This window comes from Tachypleus tridentatus, chromosome 2 (assembly GCF_004210375.1).
Source record: "Tachypleus tridentatus isolate NWPU-2018 chromosome 2, ASM421037v1, whole genome shotgun sequence".
Classification (NCBI taxonomy): domain Eukaryota; kingdom Metazoa; phylum Arthropoda; class Merostomata; order Xiphosura; family Limulidae; genus Tachypleus; species Tachypleus tridentatus.
In genome coordinates this window covers 32,798,171-32,823,227 of record NC_134826.1, presented here as the reverse complement: position 1 = coordinate 32,823,227, position 25,057 = coordinate 32,798,171, and the positions used below count along the sequence as shown (strand labels likewise).

General features: G+C 34.8%; 1 protein-coding gene across 1 annotated transcript; it reads right to left on the bottom strand.

Annotated features, from left to right (window-relative positions):
• Positions 1-3,976: 3,976 nt before the first annotated feature.
• Positions 3,977-24,668, bottom strand: LOC143235406 (lysosomal proton-coupled steroid conjugate and bile acid symporter SLC46A3-like). Its single transcript, XM_076473543.1, has 3 exons — positions 24,579-24,668; positions 12,275-12,430; positions 3,977-4,438 (listed from the first exon to the last, which is right to left on the bottom strand). The coding sequence occupies exons 1-3, from the start codon at positions 24,607-24,609 to the stop codon at positions 4,329-4,331; spliced, it is 297 nt and encodes a 98-aa protein (XP_076329658.1). The 5' UTR covers positions 24,610-24,668; the 3' UTR covers positions 3,977-4,328.
• Between the last annotated feature and the right edge of the window lie 389 nt (positions 24,669-25,057).

The following is a 25,057-nucleotide window of genomic DNA, read 5'->3' as shown; positions in this document are numbered from 1 at the left end:
GTATATACGTATTACACTATGTAACACAAATTTTGTTCCTGGATAGTAGGTGTTATTTCTTAATTGCTCATGTTGTAAAAGTACGGAAAATGGCCATTATTTCCTTCAAACTTTGCCTTGTGACCTGGATAATGAAATTGAGATATTAACGTATTTTCTATGTAAAAATAGGCAAATTTGCACATTTCCTTTTACATGAGGTCTGAATAAAACAACATATGAATCAAGATTTACATGTATTTGAACTAAAGTTATACATTATACACAAATGTTTAGAAGTGAGCAGTTTTTCGAAATTTGCGACTGTAAATCACTTTCACGTATCAGCTCCCAAGTATAGTCTCCCATCATGTTTTTGTTATTTGTGGTCCAGGGAAGACACCAGCTTTGACCTTTGCTTCAGACAGCCGAAGAAGTCTCGAAGGTATTTGAAGGCTGCAGACTCTTTATCAATAGCTGTGACGAATTGTTTCATAAGGCCTAATTTTATGTGTAATGGTGGGAACAACACTTTTTGGAGGTCCACTAGTGGCTTACACTTTTACACTTGACATTGTGCCTCCCCACAGAGAACTCGCTCCGTTGTGGCCAGTGCATCCTGTTTTAGTGTGCTGCGGTGTCCCTGCTGTTCCAAAGGCAAAGATAACAGGGAAACTTGGTATAGCTTCCTTGGAGACCCATCGAGAATGCCACCGTTTTGAAGTCTTCAATAACTTCCCAGCCATACTCATCATACTTCAAGGCAAGGTCTTAACGCTGAGGTATTCCACTTTGAGGTGCACCGAATGAGCCAGGGAAAGAAACGGATACTTATTCCCTTTATGGAGCAGTATAGCTTTGAGGCTTCTGAATGAGCTATCAATGAAGGGGCACCACTCGTTCGGGTTACAGTCAATTCCAATTGCCTCGCAAAGACCGGATATATTGTGGCAGAAACAGAGCTCATCTTGACAAGTGAAGTTCTACAACATTCTAGAAAATTCTTGTAAGTTCTACAACAGTGGTGCACAAACGTTTTGAGTCAGGGGTCACAAACAGACTTCTCGTAACCGTTGGGGGCCACAAAAAAGTGAAGATTAAAATGGTCCCACCGTTGTTTCACACAAGATGGACATCACATTTAACAACACACAAATAATCAAATAGTTTGCAGATTATTCTAAGAAATGTTATGATACGTCAACTGTCACAAAGTCAGTGCGATGGATGGTGCTACATGTCATCTACGAGCTTAGAAATGTCTGGCTTGATGTTTGACGTTGAAAGAAGTAAGACTGTTTCCAGATGATCATCAGTCAGCTGATTGTAAGTGTTGTTTTTGTTCAGTTTCATATGCGAGAAACCCTGTTTGCAGGAGTACGTGCTGCCAAACATGCTGATGTGGACAAGTGCATTCTCTTTCAGATTAGCAAATGTATCAGGAAACATAAATAGCACGCAGTTCATCAGATGCCTGGAGATCAGTAAGTTTGAGCTGATATTCGGCTGACAAGTCATCCACTGACACACTGAACGGATCAGCAAAAAGTTTCATCAACAATCTACATTAGTTAAAGTCATGAAACCGTGAGTTGAAGGATTGAATCAAGGTATCTAGCTTCCCAACATAGACTTGTGTTTCAATGTTCTGATTCTTCTATAGCTTTCAACGCATAATGAATTACCAGATTCAATCACAGTACAAAAACACTCATGGAAATACTGAAATCATTATCATCCACCCTTAAACTAATCTTTAACTAAGAAAAGAGGGAGTGAGACAACATTCTCCTTGAACCCAGTCTGACATATTTGATACTCAAGGATTTTGTCCGGCTTGGTTTTAAGAAATGTACAGGGCAGGACCTCAAGTTGAGAACATCTTTTTGACGTTTATTATTAACTAAAACAATTAACACTTTCGTTTGAACCTACGGAAAACCTTCACTAAAATAAAAGTCAATTGTGTTACACTATCACTAGCTATGTATTCACATTATATTTAATATTGAAAATAAGTTCTACACAATTTTAATATTTCTTGTACTTTCAGTGAAGTTTTTTTATGTCACTAAAATTTAAAAGTCATGAGGCATAGTTTACATAATGATACAAAACAACAAATGTATGATCTAATTATTTGATGAGTTAGAGCACAAAATATCAAAAATATTTCAATGGGCTTAGAATATTTTTTTCAAAATGAAATTTATATTCAGTTCTGACATGTGATACCAACATAAACATGTGAAATATGTGAGATTTCATGATACTGTAATATCTCAAACATTTCATAATGTTTAGAAACATAATTTGTATTACCTGTTCCAGTGTAATATTAGTCACCATAAATGAAACATTAGAACATTCTCCAAACTATACAAAACATGCCATACACTCACAATCCGTAACTAAACTGATTGTCTCCTACAGCTTAAAACAGACTGTTTCACCCTAATATACTGTTTTCAATGAATATAAATGAACACTTGTTAAGTATTACGTGACCACTACTTCAGAAAAACACGTATTGTGGTTGTTTGTATAAAAGGCCCGGCATTACCAAGCGTGTTAAGGCGTTCAACTCATAAGCCAAGGGACGCGGGTTCGAATCCCTGTCGCGCCAAACATGCTCGTCCTTTTAGTTATGGGGCGTTATAATGTGACACTCATTCCCACTATGCGTTGGTAAAAGAGTTGGCGGTGGGTGGTGATGACTAGCTGCCTTCTCTTTAGTCTATCACTGCTAAATTAGGGACTGGCTAGCGCAGATAGCCTTCGAGTAGCTTTGCGCGAAATTCACAATAAATAAATAAATGTTTCTATAAAATGGAGATACAAACCAGAAATTCTGTTTCCGTATTTTTCAAGCTTCTGGGAATAAAATATAAGAAACAGACGGTCAACAAGTAAAACTAAAGACTTGCTACTTTTGGATCAAGATGTTTATACTTATTGTAAATATTTCTATTTGGGTGGGTTATCTTATCTGGTGAGTATGATACAATATTCTTAGAGAACTAGAATAATTTCATTTTTACTTAATTCTTGAAGTTTCGGAACCTAATGTTCGAAAAACAACGACAACAACATGAATTTACTAACTTTTCTAAAATATTTTAAAGACCATTTTTAGTGTTAATTTTTTTTCGAATAACTGGAATTTGATATGAAAGTTGTGACACCATATTTTTCTTAATCAGCTAGGTCCTGTACTGTGTATTTCAAGGTGGAGGGAATGTGATTTTACTCTCAACCACAATTAAGATTCAACAAAAAATTATTCCATCAGAATTAGAATGGAAACAAGTAGAAGTTAGTACGATGACTTAGAAGATCAAAACTGGACAATAACTGCATCTAGGCAATTTATGTTAATCATATGATTTTAAAATTAGATACCGCGAGGTGATGGCATGCTGTCAAATGTTATCTGGCACTAGTATGTGCTTGAAAGTCATAGGGTGGTAATATGGCCAACAACACTACCCACCGCTGATTCTTGGACTAACTTATCAAACAAAATAGTAGGGTTTGTCTGTCATTCTTATAACGCATTCATGGCTTTAATATGCGGAGCGCAATTGTTTTTTTGACGTTACGAGACACTGAACCTGAGAACCTCAGTCAGGCACACCAACTACTGGATCTCACTCGATCCTAGAGAAGTACATTTGTTTTTCAAAAAGTAACTGACCTTTCATGGTTTATTTGGTTTTTGACCCTGCATGATTCTTTATGTCATTAATTCTGTGTTTTAACTCGTTAGTGTGGAAACTGAAGAAAAGTAACGGAAAGGAGAGTCCACATTGTATAATATCTACAGTAAAATTAGGCCAATGATATTTTTTGTTATTCAACATATTTATCCTAACTATTCGTTACAACAGTGTAAATTCTCATTTTTAATTGGTTTTCATATGACATTGTTTGTTGTTGTCCTGTAATCTGTTAAAGATTTTTCGAAGCTTGTAAGGATATAACTAGTGTTCAAACGTCAATGAAGATTTAGTTTTTATTCACACTGAATACAAAAGAACAGCAACAACTGGATTCACACCAGTTGAAATGTATTGATCCACATATTTATGTTCTAAGCACAAATGTAAATTAATTAAAATAATTTGCTAAAATAAAAATCACGTTCAGTAGCAAAATATATTATTTATAGTATCACAGCTGTGTAATCAATGCTTTTCTTGTTTAACCCCAAGAATATTAAATGGATGAGCTAACAACAACAAATTCTGTTTAATACAAATATAAGTTCAATATATGATAAAAACACAGAAAGAAAAGATAATTGCAATTGTGCTTTACAACCTTCAGAGTATCGAAATTAAGTGTTTTTAAGGTAGCGGAAACTTTTGAATGCGAGGTTCTTTCTCTTCTAGTTTTTTCTTCAGTTTGAAGTCTTTCATATTGTTGGTTAGTTTTCTTGTCAAGTAATAAGCACCATCTAAAATAAAGAAAATAAATCATCTTTGGGTAAGGCATATTTAGTCTGATAACGTGCTTTATTTTAAAAGCTATTTTAATTTTATAATTTAGCCAAGTACTTTACTTTTGCTGCTATAAGGCCTTACCAGATGAATGATTGGGTTGGTTTTTAGCAAATAATGTATATTAATGAAACATCATGATCAAGAAATTAATTAAAGACAAAAGAGTGGCAAGTTGATGCTATGAAACTAAGGATATCATCGTTGTTACGTAGTGTCAATTTCGATTAAGTCTCCGATTTATTGTGTTACATACTACTACTTTAAATAACCGGAATTTTAATTTGAGCTTAGTAATTAATTAAATATCAATATGTATTAAATTTATGTTATTTGCTAACAAGATTGATACACATAATTTCCTTTTTTAACATAAATAAATTTTAATATACGAACATAAAAAAGAATATAATTTATAATAACGGTTACTATTAATAGTTATTACAAATAATAGTTTATGTACAACAGTTCGGCAAACTTACAAACAGTACTGATTCTAATATTTGGTCCAGAACTGAATATTTTATCGAGTGCCCAAGTTCACGAGGAGCAAGTTAATTCTGAATTAATATTGTCACACACTTGCTTAAGCTGGTTAGTTCGGTTGGCCTCCCTAATAACTTCTTTCTTGGCTCGCCTCACACCTTGCACATAATATCCAGGAACAAAATTTGTGTTACACAGTGTTACCAGGCGTCCAACTTCAGTGAATTACATCGCACGTTGTTATTTCTTAATTGCTTTTGTTGTAAAAGTACAGAAAATGGCCATTATTCCCTTCAAACATTGCTTTTGTGACCTGGATAACGAACTTTAGAAATTAACCTATTTTCTGTCTAAAAGCGGGCAAATTTTTTACTTTTTCATTTACATAAGGTCTGAATAAAACAACATAGGAATAAAGATTTACATGTATTTATACTAAAATGAACAAAAATGTTTAGAAGTGAATAGTTTTTTCGAGATTTGCGACTGTAATGTAAATCACTTTCACGTATCAGCCCCTAAATATAGTTTCCCATCATGTTTTCGTTATACGCTTTTTTCTAGCAGCGTTCAAAGTCCAGTATATCTTGGTGGAAGCGCTTGCCTTGCTCCTCTGAGTATGCTCCGATGTTCTCCTAGAATTTATCAAGATGAGCGACAACGATATGGACTTTTAGGGACATTCTGCAGTCCATTTTGCAGTATTTCTTCACCAGAATTTTCGGCCTTGTGATTGCCCAAGAAGCCCCGAACCACTACGACAAAGCTGCCCCAAGCGTTTTTTTTTCATTCACTACTGAGCTTCTTGGGGAATTCTGTGCACTCCAGGATCTTCTTTATTTGTGGTCCAACGAAGACACCAGCTTTGGCCTTTGCCTCAGACAGTTTAGGGAAGAAATCTCGATGTACTTGAAGGCTGCAGACTCCTCATCAAAAGCTGTGACAAATTATTTCATAAGACTCAATTTTATGTGCATTGGTGGGAACAACACTTTCTGTAGGTCCACTAGTGGCTCACACGTCACATTGTGCCTCCTCACAGAGAACTCGGTCCATTGTGGCCAGTGCTTCGTGTTGTAGTGCGCTGTGGTGTCCCTGCTGTCCCAAAGGTATTGGTCACAGGAAAACTTGGTAAAGCCTCCTTGGAGACCCATCAGGAACGGCACCATTTTGAAGTCTCCGATGTTCAGTCATACTGAACATACTTCAAGGCTTCTAGCAAGGTCTAAACGCTGTTTTATTCTTCTTTGAGATGCACCGAATGAGCCAGGGGAAGAGACGGGTACTTATTCCCGTTATGGAGCAGCATAGCTTTGAGGCTTCTGGATGAGCTATCAATAAAGAGGCACCACTTGTTCAGTTACAGGCAATTTTAATTGCCTCACACAGACTGGATACATTGTGGCAGAACCCATGTTGACGAGTGAAGAAACTTGGAAATGTCGGTGATACTTCCTCTAACTTGCAACTTGCACACTTTTATCTAACAAATCCCACTCCTTGAGCCTAAATGTCAAGAGCTTGGTATTTGACTTTGTTAGGCCAAGATCTCTGATCAAGTCATTAAGGTCTCAGCACTGAATCTACCTGGAATGCTCTGGAAAATGGGTAAATTTGAGAATTGTATTACCCAGGTCGCAAAAGTAAAGTTTAATAGAGAAAAATAAGTCTTTTTCATCTACTTTACGCACAAACAATTGGGAAATAACACTTTCTGCCCAGGAACAAGAAAAAGTTAAAAAGTTTGGTACATAGTGTAATGAATATACCTATAACTTTCCTGATCAAAGTCTGAAGTTTTCCGATTAATAGACGTTAATGACATTTATAGCTTTCTAGAATTTAAGCGTACTTCGCGGGTTCGAATCCCCATCACACCAAACATGCTGCTCGTCCTTTTATCTGTGGGACGTTAAAACATAATGGTCAATCCTACCATTCGTTGATAAAGGAGTAATCCAAGAGTTGGCAGTGGGTGGTGGTGACTAGCCGCTTTTCCTCTAGTGTTACATTGCTAAAGTAGGGACGGCTAGCACAAATAGCCCGCGTGTGGCTTTGCGCGAAATTCAAACAAAACAGACAATCTCTATGAAACTGGAAACAGTTCCATTTTGTTCATTGCCCTCAATAACGCTATAGCTTAAAATTTTCAAATCCTATTCTGGCTCCACTGTGTGTTAATTTACCAGGCACATTTGAAATCCTTTAAGAATAACGAATAGTAAAGTTTTCTCGAATATAAGTACTAGTTTGTACACCTCTGGTAACTTATTATCTTTCTGTTATGACATCACTGAAGCTGTATGTCTTCAAACATTCCGTTTATTCAAACATAATATCCTTTAATTCTGAAAGCTTATTTTAGAAATTTATTCTCTTATACAGGAAGAACGTCTTTAACGCTAGTTCATCGCAACATGGGACGATTTTTTGAAATATATTTAATAAAGAAAACATCAATGATTGAATGGAGACTATTTTGTTGTCCTCAGTAGTTTTCAACTGTCACTTCATTGTTTGCGCAAATTTAAATATTTTATACGCAACTCCTTATCTTCCATTATAGAAATAAACAGTTGCAATCCATCTTGAAAAAAAAACGTTTTTTTTTCACAATGTATTAATGACACTTACTGAACCCCGTACAACGACACTTTAGATAAAAATCTTTTTAACCAGTAAACACATCAAAAAATATTGAACTTGGAGAAGATAGCATTAGATTAGTTTAAGCTTTTGTTCTGATCTCATGTATATTCATTTTTTTGTATTGTTTATCTTATTTCTGAAAGCTTGATTAACCTTGAAAACAGAAATTGTTATAGTGCAGCTGCTTAGCTAAGATTTTATTACAATGTGTCTGGTAATAAAGGCACCAAATCTGATGGACAACTTGAACAATATGTACTTAATTATCTAATGCTTTAAACACACATGAAATTTCAAGTTTTCAGGAGTCCAAAGTGGTCGCCGTTATACTGGCCACTCTGAGCCTAAGAATCATGTTTTAAAACATAAAAATGTAATTCCGGCTTTACTCTCATTAAACTACTCCACCAGGCACACTGTGTGCAACGCAATGTTATTAACTTTTTCTTGAGTTTAGATAAACCATCGACGTACTTTGAACTGCTGCCTTAAAAAAATATAAAACTATCTTGAAACCAAATTTTGATGATTCATCTTTTGTTTACGTTTATATATAATAAATCCCGTGCTTGTTTAACATAAGCGATCAAACGAATGCACCAGTTTAAACAGCTTATCGTTGTATAATATTACAGTCCAAACTTCAATTAATATCTATGTACACAGCATACGTGGCTTCTCACTTCACCCGTATTAATTAATAAGCTCCACGATATACTAATAATTACTGTCAGCGTGTGCATCATTTATGATTATTATTATAGTAGTCCAATACTGTACATATGGTTTTTTTCATCAAATTCGTGCACCATTGTTCATTATATAATTTGATATATTGTTTTTACAAAAATATTTTATATTATATTTCAGGATAAAGATCAGTGTAGTGTTTTGTTGTTGGCGCCTGATGGTACAGCGTAAAATGTAGCTGTAGACTAATATAGTAGTGATGAACAGTAAATACACTTAATAACGTAAAACATATTCAAGCTTGTAGAAGCAGCACAGTCATGCATATCATAAAGTAGTCTATCCTCAACAAACTTGGAATTATGCGTAATTTGTCAGGAAAACAGAAACAAGTCCCTTCAATGTTCAAGTCAATCAAAACAACCAGACAAGTGGGCTTGATACAAGTCACTGACTAAACACCTAATTAGGTTGCATGACCAAGGAGAAATACCAAACACCTTACAATTGGCAGGACTAGATGAGGGTCATGGCATTAAGGAGAGTCTTTCAATAAACAATGTGAAATGGCATAAAACATGCATGCTGCAATTTAACAGTACCATACTAAAAATGGCAGAAAAGAGACAACTACAAGGAAGTGCTTATAGAAGTAAAGATGCAGCATGTATCTCTAAACAAAGATCAAAGTCATCAAGTATTTCTGAAGCTGGTATGGATTTGTGTTTCTTCTGTGAACAGCTAGGTGGCTTTGAAGAGCTTCACAAGGCATCAATCTTGGAGCTGGACAGGCATGTGAGTGTAACCACCACCAAAGACACAAAACTGATGGGCAAATTCAGTAAGAGAGGCATGACTGCTCCTAAATTCAAGTATTATGCCGAGTAACACTGGCTTAACCTTTGTTAAACATAGCAAGAAAACAGCCTGGGTCGCATGGAATACCTTGCCAGAACTTTGCCTAATCTAGCCTCTCCCACTGATCATGTGTTAGAAGAGTGCTTGAGTACCATGAAGAGATTTTATTTTACTCATGTACGACTATATAAATACGTGTACTGGTGTCAATGAAATAAACATGTTGTTCTCAAAGAAGAGGTCACTAGCAGCAATTTTGCCTACACACGCATAAACTTGAGTAACATGCCAAGCGAATTTCCTATCTAGGTGGGAACAAATGGGACCAGACACAGGAACCAGCACTTATGCTTCCTTCGCCTATTAACTAGAGATAAACGAAGGTGGACTGTACGAGTCAGAATGGACAACTCTTTCTGAAGCAACAAGTGCATGATATCAGCTCCTCTGCTGTAACTGCAAAATCTGATGCAGCAGTCTAAGCAAGTGCAAGACAGCTGCTTTACAATGTATTGGACTTGCTCATGTGAAGAAGTGCTCACAGAACTGAATATGACGTCCTTCAAGTAATAAGAAATAGAATATTATTGGATATGAACTATGGTGCGCATTTTCTAGTCTAAGAAGTAAAATACATAAGTACATCATACATCGCATATCATATTATACCCTGAATCAAGTTATAGAATTCCAGCAGGGGACAAAATAAGTATTGGAAAATTAAGTTATACTAGTTTCTGGTAATTTGTGAAATAATTACTTGTTGATGTGTGATTTTACATTTCTTCATTTTCTGATGAGCACATAGTAAAAAAAATCGTTCTAGTACTATCTTTAGAAGATCACAAAATACTATAAACACGTTTTTCAGCCACTCTCTTGCAGTGTGTGTGTGTTTCTTATAGCAAAGCCACATTGTGATATCTGCTGAGTCTGCCGAGGGGAATAGAACCGTTGATTTTAGCATTGTAAATCCGTAGACTTACCACTGTACCAGCGGGGGCCCTCTTGCAGTGTAACTAAAGGATTGATTTTACTTCTGTTTCTGGTGGCTGGTATCGAGTCATATCGGTCATATCACTTCTCTAACTGTTGCCCAGCTTCACATAGGAGGAGTTCCTGATGTTTCCCAATGTCAAAAAAAGAACCTTGACATATATGTGAAATTTCTAAGTTTGAAGCTTTTATTCCAAAGTGCACAGGCCTGGCATGGCCTAGCGCGTAAGGCGTGCGACTCGTAATCCGAGGGTCGCGGGTTCGCGCCCGCGTCACGCCAAACGTGCTCGCTCTCCCAGCCGTGGGGTCGTTATAATGTGACGGTCAGTCTCACAATTCGTTGGTAAGAGAGTAGCCCAAGAGTTGGCAGTGGGTGGTGATGACTAGCTGCCTTCCCTCTAGTCTTACACTGCTAAATTAGGGACGGCTAGCACAGATAGCCCTCAAAGTAGCTTTGTGCGAAATTCAAAAACAAACAAACAAACAAACCAAAATGCACAACTGCTTTGGCTATCCATCCCACTATTACGGCATACTCAAGGAATGATTATCCCACAAGTCTTATATCTTTGGGGGAAAAAACATTTTCTCCTTAAAACTGTTACCCCCTAAGGTTATAAAACTTAGTCCATTTCAACACATAGATTTTGTAAATGACATTCATTTCCTTAGACTTCTTATGTATGTATGTAACAGCCTTTTTCGACAGAGTACTTAAACAATCGGGTCATAAAGATGTGTTTTCATTGAAGATTTGCAATACACAGCGTGGGGATATCCTGTGTACTTAATGAGATTGAAAAATAATGAAATAGGGCCAACTGGAGGCAGAATTTGATCTACAGAATGGCTTTTCCCAGTCATGGTAAGCAAAATGCTGCATGATATGTAAAAATAATGAAAACAAAATTCAGGAGCAAAAAGTCATCCACATGCCACAGGTAGCAGTGTTCAACATGATCAAGTAGGATCTCTAGAAAAGTTATACAAGTCACAAGTACACAAGCTATTTTCGTGAAATATCTGCTCAATCAATAAATACCTCGAGCTGGTGAATGAAATATGCATTCACGCTCTTTAATACAAAGAATACCAATCTAGTCACAAGATACAGTGTCTACGGATTTCTGTGCAATTAAGCTGTTGAAATGGGCTCTGGAATATTGTTATCCTTCTATATATATGATATATTACGGAAAGCATGAAGAAGAAAGGATGCTTTTTAAACATGACAACTTATGAGACTTTTGCATTAGAAATTATGTTGTAGGACTATTGTCAAGATATATGGTCGTCAGACACAGTATGACTAGATGTGGTGACGTAGATTGTAAAGACGTGGTTCGTATCAGAACGAGTTTGAATCCTAACAATTTGTATTTACGTAATATCATGGTTATTAGCTGGTTTTAATACTTGTATATCTAAGTGTTTGATATCTTGTATATCAAGTTAAACGTTAGTAATATACGAATGAAATAAAATTACATGTATTGAAACCCGGTTTTTGCGTTATAAGCCTTCAAACTCACTACTGATACACTAGAGACTACAGTAAGTTTAATATAGAAGTAAACAAAGTTTGATATAACATAATTAAATAAGAAACTGATGTTACAATTATGTAACAGAAAACAAACTTGTTACCAGAGGGCACTGACTTATGACAGAAAAATGTATTGATTATGTGGTCCTTAGCCACCATTTTACCGCTTATGGTGTGTTCCTTGAAATACAAATCGATTTATTCGTTGTTCATTATTACCATTATTATCATAATAGGAACTATGTTTAAAATTTAATTTATTGCACATTTGATTCATCAGCTGACGCTCATAGAAACTGCATGAGATTGGATGCACATACATACAAGTAATTCGACTATAATTAGATACCATAACTAAAATATTTCAGAATGTTGATAAGTGTGAAAAACAACATTTTTTAAATCTTTAATAAACTGGAATAACACTCAACAATAAGCTGTAGTAAATTCAAGCCACAAGAAGTTGTTCCAATATATAAATATTTCAAAATAATCAGAAGCAAAGTTAGTTTAAACAAATATATAGAACTCATGGACTCAAATAAATTACACAATTTAATATATTTACGTGAAAACGATGATGGGAAAATGATAAAAATGCTTGCAGTCAGATAACTTATCCCTGGATAAATACCGACAGTTGCATTATACAACTGAGAATAGCTAGTTGTTCCTAACACTGGAACAGTAGACTCCATCATTGCCAACATAAAGAACACCCTTCCTGTGTAAGAAACAAGGTTTAGAAAAAAATATCTTAGCAATAGAAAATAAATAGTAATTGTTATGTAAATAATGAAGTGTTGAAGTTTTATCATATTTTAAAAGTTATTATTATGCAATTATAGTAACAATAACTTACAGATAATGAATATAAGTTCGATTTTAATATTTTAAGAATATTATGTAATTATGTTACTAATATGTTATATTACGTACATACAGTCATGTGAAAAAAAAATAGTACACCCTATGAAAGCCTGTGTATTTTTGTAACATTTTAGGATACATAGATATTTATTCTCAATTTTAGCAATACTGAGAAATTATAGGAATATAACTAAACAATTAAAACTGAAGAAAAGACTTTTCAAGATATTCTGTAAATGTAATTCTACAAAAAATGCATATTCTAACTGAGGAAAAAGTTAGGACACTCTACCCCCTAATAGCTAGTGTTACCCCCTTTGACTGAAATAACTGCAGTGAGACGCTTCTTGTAACCATCTACCAGTCTCTGACATTGGTCTGAGAAAGTTTTCCCCCACTCCTCAATGTAGAATTCTGTCAACTGTGAGATGTTTGAGGGGGTTTCTTGCATGTACAGCCCGTTTCAAGTCACCCCACAGCATCTCAATGGGCTTTGATTCGACCATTCCAGGACTTTCCATTTCTTAGTTTTCAGCCAGTCCTTGGTAGATTTACTGGTATGTTTTGGATCATTGACGTGTTGCAAGGTCCAGTTCCGCTTCAGCTTTGATTTTCTTACAGATGGTCTCACATGTTCCTCAAGCACTCTCTGCTACACAGTAAAATTCATGGTGGATTCTATGATTGTGAGCTGTCCAGGTCCTGCTACAGCAAAGCAGCCCCAAACCATGATACTTCCACTTCCATGCTTTACAGTTGATGTGAGGTTCTTTTCCTGGAATGCTGTATTTGATTTACGCGAAACATGTCCTCCATTCTTTTGTCCAAATAATTCAATTTTGGACTCATCTGTCCAAAGAACATTATTCCAGAAGTCTTGGTATTCGTCTACATTCTCTCTGGCAAACTTTAGTCTGGCTTTGATGTTTCTCTTAGAGAGCAAAGGTTTCCTCCTTGTATACCTTCCATGCAAGTTACACTTGTGCAGTCTCATTCTGATTGTAGAGGCATGCACATTCACATCAACAGTAGCCAGAGCCTGCTGTAGGTCCCGTGATGACATTTTAGGGTTTTTGGAGACCTCTTTTAGCATCTTGCGGTCTGCTCTCGGGGTGAACCTGCTTAGACAACCAGACCTGGGCATGTTGGCAGTTGTTTTGAAAGCCCTCCACTTGTTGACTATTTTCCGGACAGTGGAATGGCTGATTTCAAAATCTCTTGGGATCTTTTTAAATCCATTACCAGACTCATAAGCTGCTACAATTCAGACATTTAGTTTGGTGTGCTCCTGACTGTTGAAGTGAGAGTGAGCACCATGGTGAGAGCAAAGGAGCTGTCTGAGGCTTAAATAGGGCAAGCCTCATTCACAATGCTGAGTAACGATCTTCTAATCAAGTGCACCTGGTGTGATACACCTGCATGTGAGTTGAGTCATTTTAAGTGAGAACAAATGTGGGTGTCCTAAGTTTTTCCTCAGTTAGGATATGCATTTTTGTAGAATTACATTTTACAGAAGATCTTAAAAAGTCTTTTATTCAGTTTTAATTCTTTAGTTATATTACTTTAATCTCTCAGTATTGTTACAACTGATATTAAATATCCATTTATCTAAAATTGTTACAAAAATACACAGGCTTTCATGGGGTGTCTAATTTTTCACATGATTGTATGAAGATTGTGAATAAAGAATTTTCATCAGAAATTACGCAGGAGTATGACGTCACATTTGTTATGAAAGATTTAACATTCCATTACTCCTATAACATGTATTGATGACTGTTAATATAAGTGGAGTTAAAGGTAAGAATTTGTCATTTTTTCAGTTTATAAACAAAATAGAAGAACAAACAGTCAGAAACATTATATATTTAGTCGATAAACCAACAATTTATCTTCCCTTTATCTCAATACAAAATTAGATCTCAAAATATGTTTACTTGTGAAAAAAGAGAGTATGATGTTTTCTGTGTAAGTTCGAAAATAGCTTTGAAATGAATAGTAAAACAATATCAAGTTTCAGTTTTTCTCACAGAAATCTATTAGATTTTGTTTCAATGTATTAAGTTGATTACCATTTAACTGTTAAAATAAGGAAATACTAGTGTTACCCAGTTGTGTACTAGCTGCCTCGTTCTGTCGCAAAAAAAGATTCGGATATTAATAATAATACAGAAACGTCATAAGGTGAATTGATTAAGGCCGCGTTGAAAAACTTACTAAACACACCTTTACTTCAGAGTTGTTTGAATTATAGAACATATTAAAAAAGCTTTGATTCACAATCACAATTTGTTATTTAAACCACATCATGAAGCACTTATTTTAAATACAATAAAACAAAACGTCGGTATGGGTAACTAGAAATTATTATAAATTCAAGTAAACATAGTTAATTTATATAATTGTTTCTGTGAGATAATCTTTAAAGACATCTAACTACAATACAAACTATAGGGCTATGCATGATTTAATGATTATCATTTCAGACTGCGTGTCAAATGGTTAAAGGTTCTAGCTGCCATATGCTACTGATAATACACCGTGCTTTCAATTTTGAGAGCATTATAACTGCAACAATCAATTGTGCTATTGGTTAAAGAGGTCGTAAAGGTGAGAAAGTGCTACGGACTGATTAATATCTTTCTGGTTAACAGTTCTAAATTACTCCATTTAGTCTATTCGAATAAAGTATATTGTCCAGATTGAAAATAGCAATAACAGTGCAAACATTATAAATACATCCTATAGTGACGAATCAATTTCCATTAAGAACTATATATCAAGTTCACTTGATTAAACAGTTTACTGGCCTTACATTAAAACACAATGAATATTTAAACATTTTCTGAATTTAATTTTGCATCTAAAAATAAATCTGCAGTATATAAAATGAAGAATAGTGTACATATTTCACAAATATCGTTCAAATAAATATTTCTACTCAGTTTTTAAATTAGGGTACTATAATATAAAGGATTAATACGTTACATAAAAACAACTCGGGAAACCCTCCACGTCTTTTCAATCCATGTTACCACGTGCACTCATGCTTTGTCTGACCACCACGTATCCTTAAAATACCCCTACAATGTAATTCATATAGGAAAAACTCCATCGTAAGATTGTCATATCCAAAGTACACACACACACACACCCTTTTACATTTTTTTTCATACCCTGTATACGATATAAGGACGATTGTTTTACAATGCCTATTTTAACAGTCCAAATTTACAGTTTTCATTTAACTTCAGCTCAGGTAATGCTTATTTCCTAGTTCTTTAGGTTTCCTCTGTGGCTTTTAGATAATTTAGATTTCGTTCATATTTTAAAGGTGCCCAGTTTTGTTGGTATTTGGTTGGTTTCATTTATGTAGAATTACGTGTACTAGAGCACGTCATAAAAGATCGTCTCTGGGTAATCCTTTTGATAAGGTAACTTAGAATGTTAGCATGATGGTTAATGCACATTAACATTTATGAAAATTATAAAATACTTTCCAAATTACCTCTTGTGAGTTTTGAAAAGCGCTTATTACAGTTATAGTCTCCGAAGTTTATTATATACTTACTGTATCAAACTAACAAATTGTCTCCCAGCGTGTTACAATGGCTACTTTTTATACTCATGAAGCGAGATTCTCGAAAATTCCGTTGGCAGTATCACTGGCACATGTACGTAGATATATATATACTATTGATTCTTACGCTCGAGAATCTTCTAGAAACTTAGAGTGCAGGCGGAATATAACAAGATAAGTTACATGCATTTTAAAATATATGTTAAAATGAAGTAAACATAGATATTAAAATAATATTAAATTCATTACACCTCCCTCATTAAACAAATAAAAATATGAACATTGCGAACAATTCAACAAATATAATACACTGTCAAAGAATTATTCAACTTCAACAATCATGACAATATATAATAGAATTAATACAAATAGCCTTATCAATAAAACTACATTAGATATGAAAAAACTTAAATGTTATCTTTTGGTTTAACACAATCAATAATCATGTATGAGATGTTCTTCAAAAGTTGAGATAGACTTCGAAGGAGTAACGGAAATGTTCTGATTAGGTTTTCCAACCCACTGACAGGTATGATAAGTTTTACAAAATTGAGAAACAACTTGCCCAATTTTTGTACAAACGAAATGTCTAATAATTGCATCACATGTCTTGTTGACATTTAAATAATTTCTCATATGGGGCCAAAGTCAACTTTTAATATATTAGCACGATGTTCTTTTCGAACAACGATTTGATAAACTTCAGCTCAGTTATCCAAAGCTAGCACATTTGGTGGTCTCCATTTTCTCACCACTTTTTGAAAAGTAACCATCTGGAACTTTCTTCAGCTCATCTTTTGGGAGTAAATATTTAAATAGTGAGAGGACCTATGGATCCTCTTTTGCTCAGCAATCTGTTTACTTCTCGCCAAAAGAAGTACACAAGGCGAATCAGATATCTCATGTTCATCATTGTGACTCACCACTTAGTTATCAGTGGAACAATTATTCACAACATCCCTGTTGGATCCAAAAATGTCTGAGAAATATCTGTGATATGTTTCTCTGAACAAGTGTCTATCATTTGTTTTTGGCTTACTTTCTTCACCTAAACTCGAGTAACACGAGGAAATTAAGTCTGGATTCAACTATCATCCTTGGATGAAACAATGATCGGCTCGCTAAACATCTTGGGTTCGGCGACAACTTTTACCTCAACCAACTCGTTTTCCAACAATAATCATACATCCTTATTCCAATGTTATATAAATATCATGAAGAGAAATATAAACAAAACCACCCTCAATTTTCCGAGCAATAACAGGCTCACCAGTGGCAGAACTTGAATCTAGAGGGAGTATACCTTTAACAGTTAGTGTGACCGCCCAGTACTAGATAACATACGTATAGGTATGAGATTAGCAGTGTTATTTCTCAAATGCACAGAACCAACAGATACAAAAGGCCTAATTTCATCCCTAACTTCATCATCTTTTATCGGTGGGTGGAATCAATAACATCAGGTGATCTGATGAGACGATGTCAATATGTGGACAGGAACATTGATGAGTGTTGCTTCCTTTTCTTTTTGTTTTTCAATCTCTAACAATTGGGCATGAGCGGACCATGTTATTTATATAAACGGAAGACAGACATGATTTTGATGAAGTTTTATAATGAAGATTTTGAACGAGAGAAGCTGAATTTTAGAATAATCCCGAATTTCATTGTATCAACTAGATTCAAATTTTGTCGAAATGGCAGAACTTTCTTTTATGAAAACTGTTTTATGTTTTAATACGTAGTCATCAGAAAGAACATCTGCTTCCTATAACGTTTCAACTTTCTTTTCATCCAAACAAGTTTTAAGATTGTCAATAGTATATTATTTAAATTCCTTAATTAGACACAAGTGTCTTAATTTGTCGACAATGTTGCTAATATGCATAGAATTACAGCATCGATCAAAAAACCTCTTTTTGTTGGCGAATTCCATATAAGTTTGACTGTATTGCTTACGATGTCCTGGGACGTTTTGGCGATAAGCCTTTGATACTAGCTCGTATGCTTTGAGAAGAACTGCTTTAACCTCATCGTAATCCATACAAACAGCAGTGTAAACTTTTTATGTGCTTTACCAGTTAATAATGATTTTTTTTCAGTTGGCCATTCCATGGTTGGATCAACTTTCTCAAAATGTTAAAAATATTTATCAACTTCATTTTCATTAAATTGTGATACTTTACTATTGATTGAGTTCAAAGTTGTCATTTTGCCTTGGTTAATCGAAGTTAATTCTAATTTCCATTTCTTTCTTGGCTTCGATACAAACTTGTTCGTCCTCGACACGTTTATTTTCCCTTTCAGCTTCGATACAGGCTTGCTTTTTTTGGACTTGAATGTGGGCTTGTTCAAGCTTGTTTCATTTGAGTTTTAATAGGATATCTAACTTATCTTTATCACTGATCTCTGATTGGCTAGAGGAAACACTAGAGTATTTTCCTAATGCTTCCTGTTCCCCCCTGGTACAGTGGTAAGTCTATGAATTTACAACGCTAAAATCAGGGGGTTCGATTTCTCTCAGTATACTCAGCAGATAGTCCGATGTTGCTTTACTATAAGAAACACACACAATAATGCTTCCTTAGGAAACAAATTTTCATAGACTAGTATTTCAACAAGAAGCTTTTTAGTTCAGTTTTTCTCATTGATTTTTTTAACCTCTAATTTTAAGACTTTGGAAATTTCGCCAAATCACTTTTCTTATTAAAAAACAGAAAAAAACCCTGGCAACCAGACATGATAAAATCTTGTAAATTTAATTAAGTTTTGAATTCTAATTTAGAACGAATTTTGATTCTGAGTCATATCTGGGTTTGTTTGTTTGTTTTGGAATTTCGCACAAAGCTACTCGAGGGCTATCTGTGCTAGCCGTCCCTAATTTAGGAGTGTAAGATTAGAAGGAAGGCAGCTAGTCATCACCACCCACCGCCAACTCTGAGGCTACTCTTTTACCAACGAATAGTGGGATTTACCGTCACATTATACGCCCCCACGGCTGGGAGGGCGAGAATGTTTAGCGCGACGCGGGCGCGAACTCGCGAATTAGGAGTCGCACGCCTTACGCGCTAGGCCATGCCAGGCCGTCATATCTAGAACACGAGCCCCCGGTTTATTATCTTACAAAAATATAATTTATCTCTAACGAGCCTTCAATTTACTGCATTACGTATATTAACGAATTAATATTTTAAATAGCCGGAACTTTGAATTTAGAAGTTAATTAAATTTTAATGTGTATCAGATTTGTAACATTTGCCAACAAGATTAATACTCATATTTTTTTAACACAAATGTATTTTAATATACAAAAACAATACAATTTATAATAATGGTTATTACTAATAGTTATTAAAAATAATGGTTCATATACAAGAGTCTTACAAATTTAGAAACAGTATTGAATCTTTTCTCTGGTCTGAAACTGAATTGTTTATCAACCTTCATGGAGAGCGAATTAATTCTATGTTGATATTGTTACACTTTGCTTAATGACTAGCCTCACTCTTTTTACAAGCTGACTTTTCTTTCACGAAGATACCTAATGTCCTCATAAGAACACTGACGTCCGAAGTTAATTCACTGAAGTTAAACGGTTTGTAATGTTAGAAACCTATAAAAGTTCCTGGTCAAATATCTGTACTTTTTCGATTAATAAACGTTTACCACAGTTATAGCTTCCGAGGTTTATAATATACCAACTGCATCAAAGTAACAATATTAAACTGTCTCCCCACGATGGCTACTTGTTATATTCATTAGACGAGATTCTCGAAAATTCAAGTGGCAATAACATTGGTATTTACATACATATATACATTGTTGATTATTACGCTCGTGAAGTTTCTACACATTTATAGAACGGGCGGGACTTCGCAACACACATTTAACAATATAGGTTACATGCATTTTGAAATATATATTATATGAAACAAACATGGATGATAAAATAAATACTATAATAGAATGTTTGTTTGTTTTTTGAATTTCGCCCAAAAGCTACACAAGGGCTATCTGCGCTAGCCGTCCCTAATTTAGCAGTGTAAGACTAGAGGGAAGGCAGCTAGTCATCACCACCCACCGCCAACTCTTGGGCTACTCTTTTATCAACGAATAGCAGGATTGACCGTCACATTATAACGCCCCTAGGGCTGAAAGGGCGAGCATGTTTGGTGGGATGGGAATTCGAACCTGCGACCCTCAGATTACGAGTCGAATGCCTCAACCACCTAGCCATGCCGGGCACAAAATAGGAAATTTGTTACAAAAGTAACTTGTATGTGTGAGTATATATATATATATTGATTATTTATTTGAACTGGAAATGTATTGAAACACTTTTCGATACATCCTACTATTCAGATTCAGACATTTATTTACCAGGCAATATCACACGTAAATGTTGAAACAGATTTAAGTTTAATTGCTTTAATATTTAAAACATTTTTTGATGTATTTGATGCTATGTTTATAATATGACTGATAATACCACTCATACTTATTACATGTCTCATACTTTATTATAGTGACGTTCTCACTGCTGCTCTATACTTGATTATTGATGCTATGGATATGACTGTCTCATACATTATCATATTATATGACGCTGCTTCTTATATTTTAGTGATAGGTTCAAGCCGTATTTTATGCCTCCCAAGTGGCACGGGGTATATCTGTGGATTTACAATGCTACAAAGCGGATGTCAATACTCATAATGGGCAGAGCGCATACACGCCTGACTATTATGCAGCATTGTGCTTAACTTCAACTAAATAAATAACCTGTTTTATGATACTTTTTCTAGGACTAAACGATTGCGAACTGTTTGGGTCGACACACAGGTTCCAGTGGAATGCTGAAGGTCATTTCGCAGTGACCAAGCCGAAGCTAACCTATCCCGCAGAGCGGTAGTCACGATGTAGCGGTCCTCCTTGGAGATGTGCAGCGATGACGGTCTTAACCTAATCTCCTGCCGTAAGAGTTCGTCTCCTGGTAGCGTCGCAAAGTTGATTGATGACGCTTGGTGACACACCGATACGCTGTGCCACCTTCCTTTGGGTCTGGTCATCCTCCAGCATCTGGACCGCCCTGGCCACCTCGTTTTCTGTCAGATGGCGCCTGACTGCTTGGGTACACAAGATGAAGATACACACTGACAAAACGAGCTGCAAAAGATCCATGTTGGTATTTGTTTCGAGAATTAATGAGGAATGCATAGAGTACCTTGAGCTGTATTCTCCTTGAGTGAGGTAAGTTTCGTTTGAGTTGCTTCAAACTTCACTCACAGCTTAAAACAAATACACTTGTAGATAACGGATATGTTTTTCATAGATAAATTTAGTTATGACAAAATATACTAAATTTGTACTTATTATTTTATTTTTTTGAGCAGTATACATTAGCATCCTTTAAGAAATAACAAAAATTGAATGTAGCGTTAAACTTTACAATGTACTTTGTTTTAATTGTGTCAATATTTTTCAAACTTATACCCATCTGGAGCTGTTGATAGTTAACATTATTGCGTTATGTATACACGTCAATGGAATACTAGATTTGCTTTATATAAAAGTTAAATGCTTATATACATTGTATTTGATTAAGCTGTTTTGTGTCTCAATAAAAGAGAGTCCAGAATATAAGTTTTGAACAAATTGATCGAGTGACTGAGGAGTGACATTAATGCATACTTGTCACTTTATCGACTAAGTGTGAGTAAGAGAAAGCAGAACACAATATATATTAATGTTAATGACGTCTAACGTACTGTTAAGGATATCTTTACTGTAAGTAATTTGCAATACTGTGAAACAAAACACACTCATTATCATCCTTGAATATATAATGAACTCTAAATTGCTTAATATCAGTATGTATTTAATATCAAGATCATCTGTGAAACTAATGTGATTATTGATCATTTATGCAATGTTTGGCATCGCAAACGTTAAATAAAGCAAGTAGGAGGGATGTTCATTTCCAAAACATTGGATCGACACATATTATCAGGTTAAAAAACCGCTCGCCTTTTCTTAGAACCTTTGGCATAGCGTGTTAAGGCGTTCGACCTCGTAATCCGAGGGTCGCGAGTTCGAATCCGGTCACACCAAACATGCTCGCCCTCCCCAGGCGTTAGAATGTGACGGTCAATCCCACTATTCGTTGGTAAAAGAGTAGCCCAAGAGTTGGTGGTGGGTGGTGATGACTAGCTGGCTTCTCTAGTCTTACACTGCTAAATTAGGGACGGCTAGCACAGATAGCCCTCGAGTAGCTTTGTGCGAAATTCCAAAAAAACAAACAAGCAAAACAAGCCTTCCCTCTAGTCTTACACTGCTAAATTAGGGACGGCTAGCGTAGATAGCCCTCGAGTAGCGTTGCGCAAAATTAAAAAAAAACAAAAAAAAACAATCCTCAGAACCAACTTTGAAATTGCAAAGAAGTATGTTATTACTGGAGTGATTGCAATTATTTTATTTCTAACCTAAAATTACAATAATTTCTTAAGGTTTTATCTTTCAGTACAATGTGCAAGTACATGGAAGAATCTATTATGCTCAATCAGATACATAAAATATATAAACTATTAAGAAATAATGGCTACTTTTTTTTCGTACACGGAATCCAAGTTATGAAAACACGGTGTTTTATGATCAAAGCGGAGCTTATTTCAGAAGAACAGCACGATAGCTGGTTTTCGTTATTGAGCGTAAGTGTAATAAATGCCACACCTACATCAACTTTCAATGAAACGTTTGCCAAACGAAGAAAACGAACGAGTCGCTAATTTGATTGTAGAAAGTACAAAGAGTATTGCATACGTTCGAACTTTGAAACTAAACTATAACGTCAGATAAAAAACCACAACAGTAGAGTATCGAAAAATTGGACAGGCTTTTTCTGGACGTTAATCTTACATACTTTTCGATAACAACAGGTAGAGCACTACCAACAAAAGTTAACACAATATTAGTGTTGTCATGTTCAAGGTTGGAGTAGGTCTCACTGATTAAAACTAAAAACTGTATGATAGAGTTTCAGCGAGCCACATAGCTTTTGTGGAAGGTTAAAAACAATTCGCATGTTTAGATTTCCGTATACTGTTGGATTTAATAACTGGAGTTTTATTTCAGTTAAAAAAAGGAATATAAAAATGAAACGAAATTCAGAATAAACCTGTTTTTACGTGATTCTGTGGCTGAACAAATAATTTACATGATTCAGTTTTTAGTAAATAAATATATAAAAACACTTATATTGTTCTGTTAAGTTTCCCAGGACGAGGTTCAGTAGTTAACATACCGGATGGAAAATCCAAAGGTTGAAGTGTCTTTTTGCCTCAAAAATTGTGTGTGTGTGTGTGTATAAGAGTGACATGAAATCCTACTCTTTTATTAAAGCAGTTCAAGAGTTGACAGAAGTGGATGTTCATTAAGTGCTTTCACTCTAGTCGATTAGATCAAAAATGAGGGGCAGATAACATGTATGTATAACCCCAGTGTACCTTTACACAAATATCCGTAACAAGGTGTTATAAAGTAAAGGTTATATTTATAATTTGCGTAACGTAGGGAAAAAGTATACATGCATACAAAAATCTGACGCCATTAGATTGCAAAATATTAATTTTTGATCAAAACGAATGGTATAAAGATATAAACTGTAGTTTTTTTTAACATGTTAGTTTCAACACAAACCAACATAAATATTTAGATAGTTTGTTTTGTCTCAAATGTAACAATCTAAAAATTAAGGAATTTCAGAGGTTAAGTACAAAAGAGATGTTAACTATATTACAATTTACACAAGTACTACCAACGAACCTGATGATGCGTTAATTTGAAGTTAGGAGAGTATCTTGTAGAAGAACGCAGTGTGCATTAATATATGAATTTATTGTATGAGTAATACGTAATTGAAACAGTATATATCAGCTTTGCATAAGTCGTTATACATTTCATTTAAGAAAATATGTCAGTTTTCTTATTTTTAAACAATTAACTAACATACCGGAAGTTTTATGGTAACCTAAGACAGTCATAATTTTGTTTCTACTTTTGGACATTGAACGATTTGCAAGGAAGTAAAATATAGAAAAGTTTGTAATTAGATTTATATCGTAAAATCGAATATAAATAGTAAAATTACCACGTCAAGATTTCTCGGATTCTATTTTTAGTCAGTATGATGTATTTTTAATATATTTGAATCCGGAATTTTAAGTTTAATAAACGCAATCTATTTCCTAAATCACTTTTAAAGATTGAGAGTTATTACTTATTTCTATTTAAGTTTGATAACAGGCTTATCTGCTGAAGATGAAAGCAGCTCTAGGAAAAACAACAACAAACGTTCAGTTCTATATTTGATTATTCATTTAGATGTTCGTGTGTATTAATATAGATTACTGTATAACCCACTTACCAAGTTCTTCATGAGGGACCAGTTTAGACATACGGGACCTAACAGCAACAGCAGCCAATATTGCAGGTATGGCAAAAACGTTAGCTGAATAAATGAACAAAAAAAATATATTATTTATAACATAGAAACACAACCGAAATCAGTTGTATTTAAACTACATAGTTAGATACATATATAAAATAGTTGTTAGAAAAGATTTTATATAGAAGAACGAACAACGTTTGACCTTCTTCGGTCATCGTCGGAACGTTGCCTTTATGTAAAAATATTTTCTCAACCCAAACGAGCCGTTTTTGCATATATATTGTTTATAATTGTCATTCATATTTACCTCCTGCATTCTATATTGAAACATGTCTGTTAATAAATATATAAGTGCACAGTGACTTTCCGAACACTCTGCATAATTTTCTCTACAAGTGGTTTTTCTAGTCATCGCGGGTTTTGTATACATAGTACGACCACGTTGTGCTTAAATA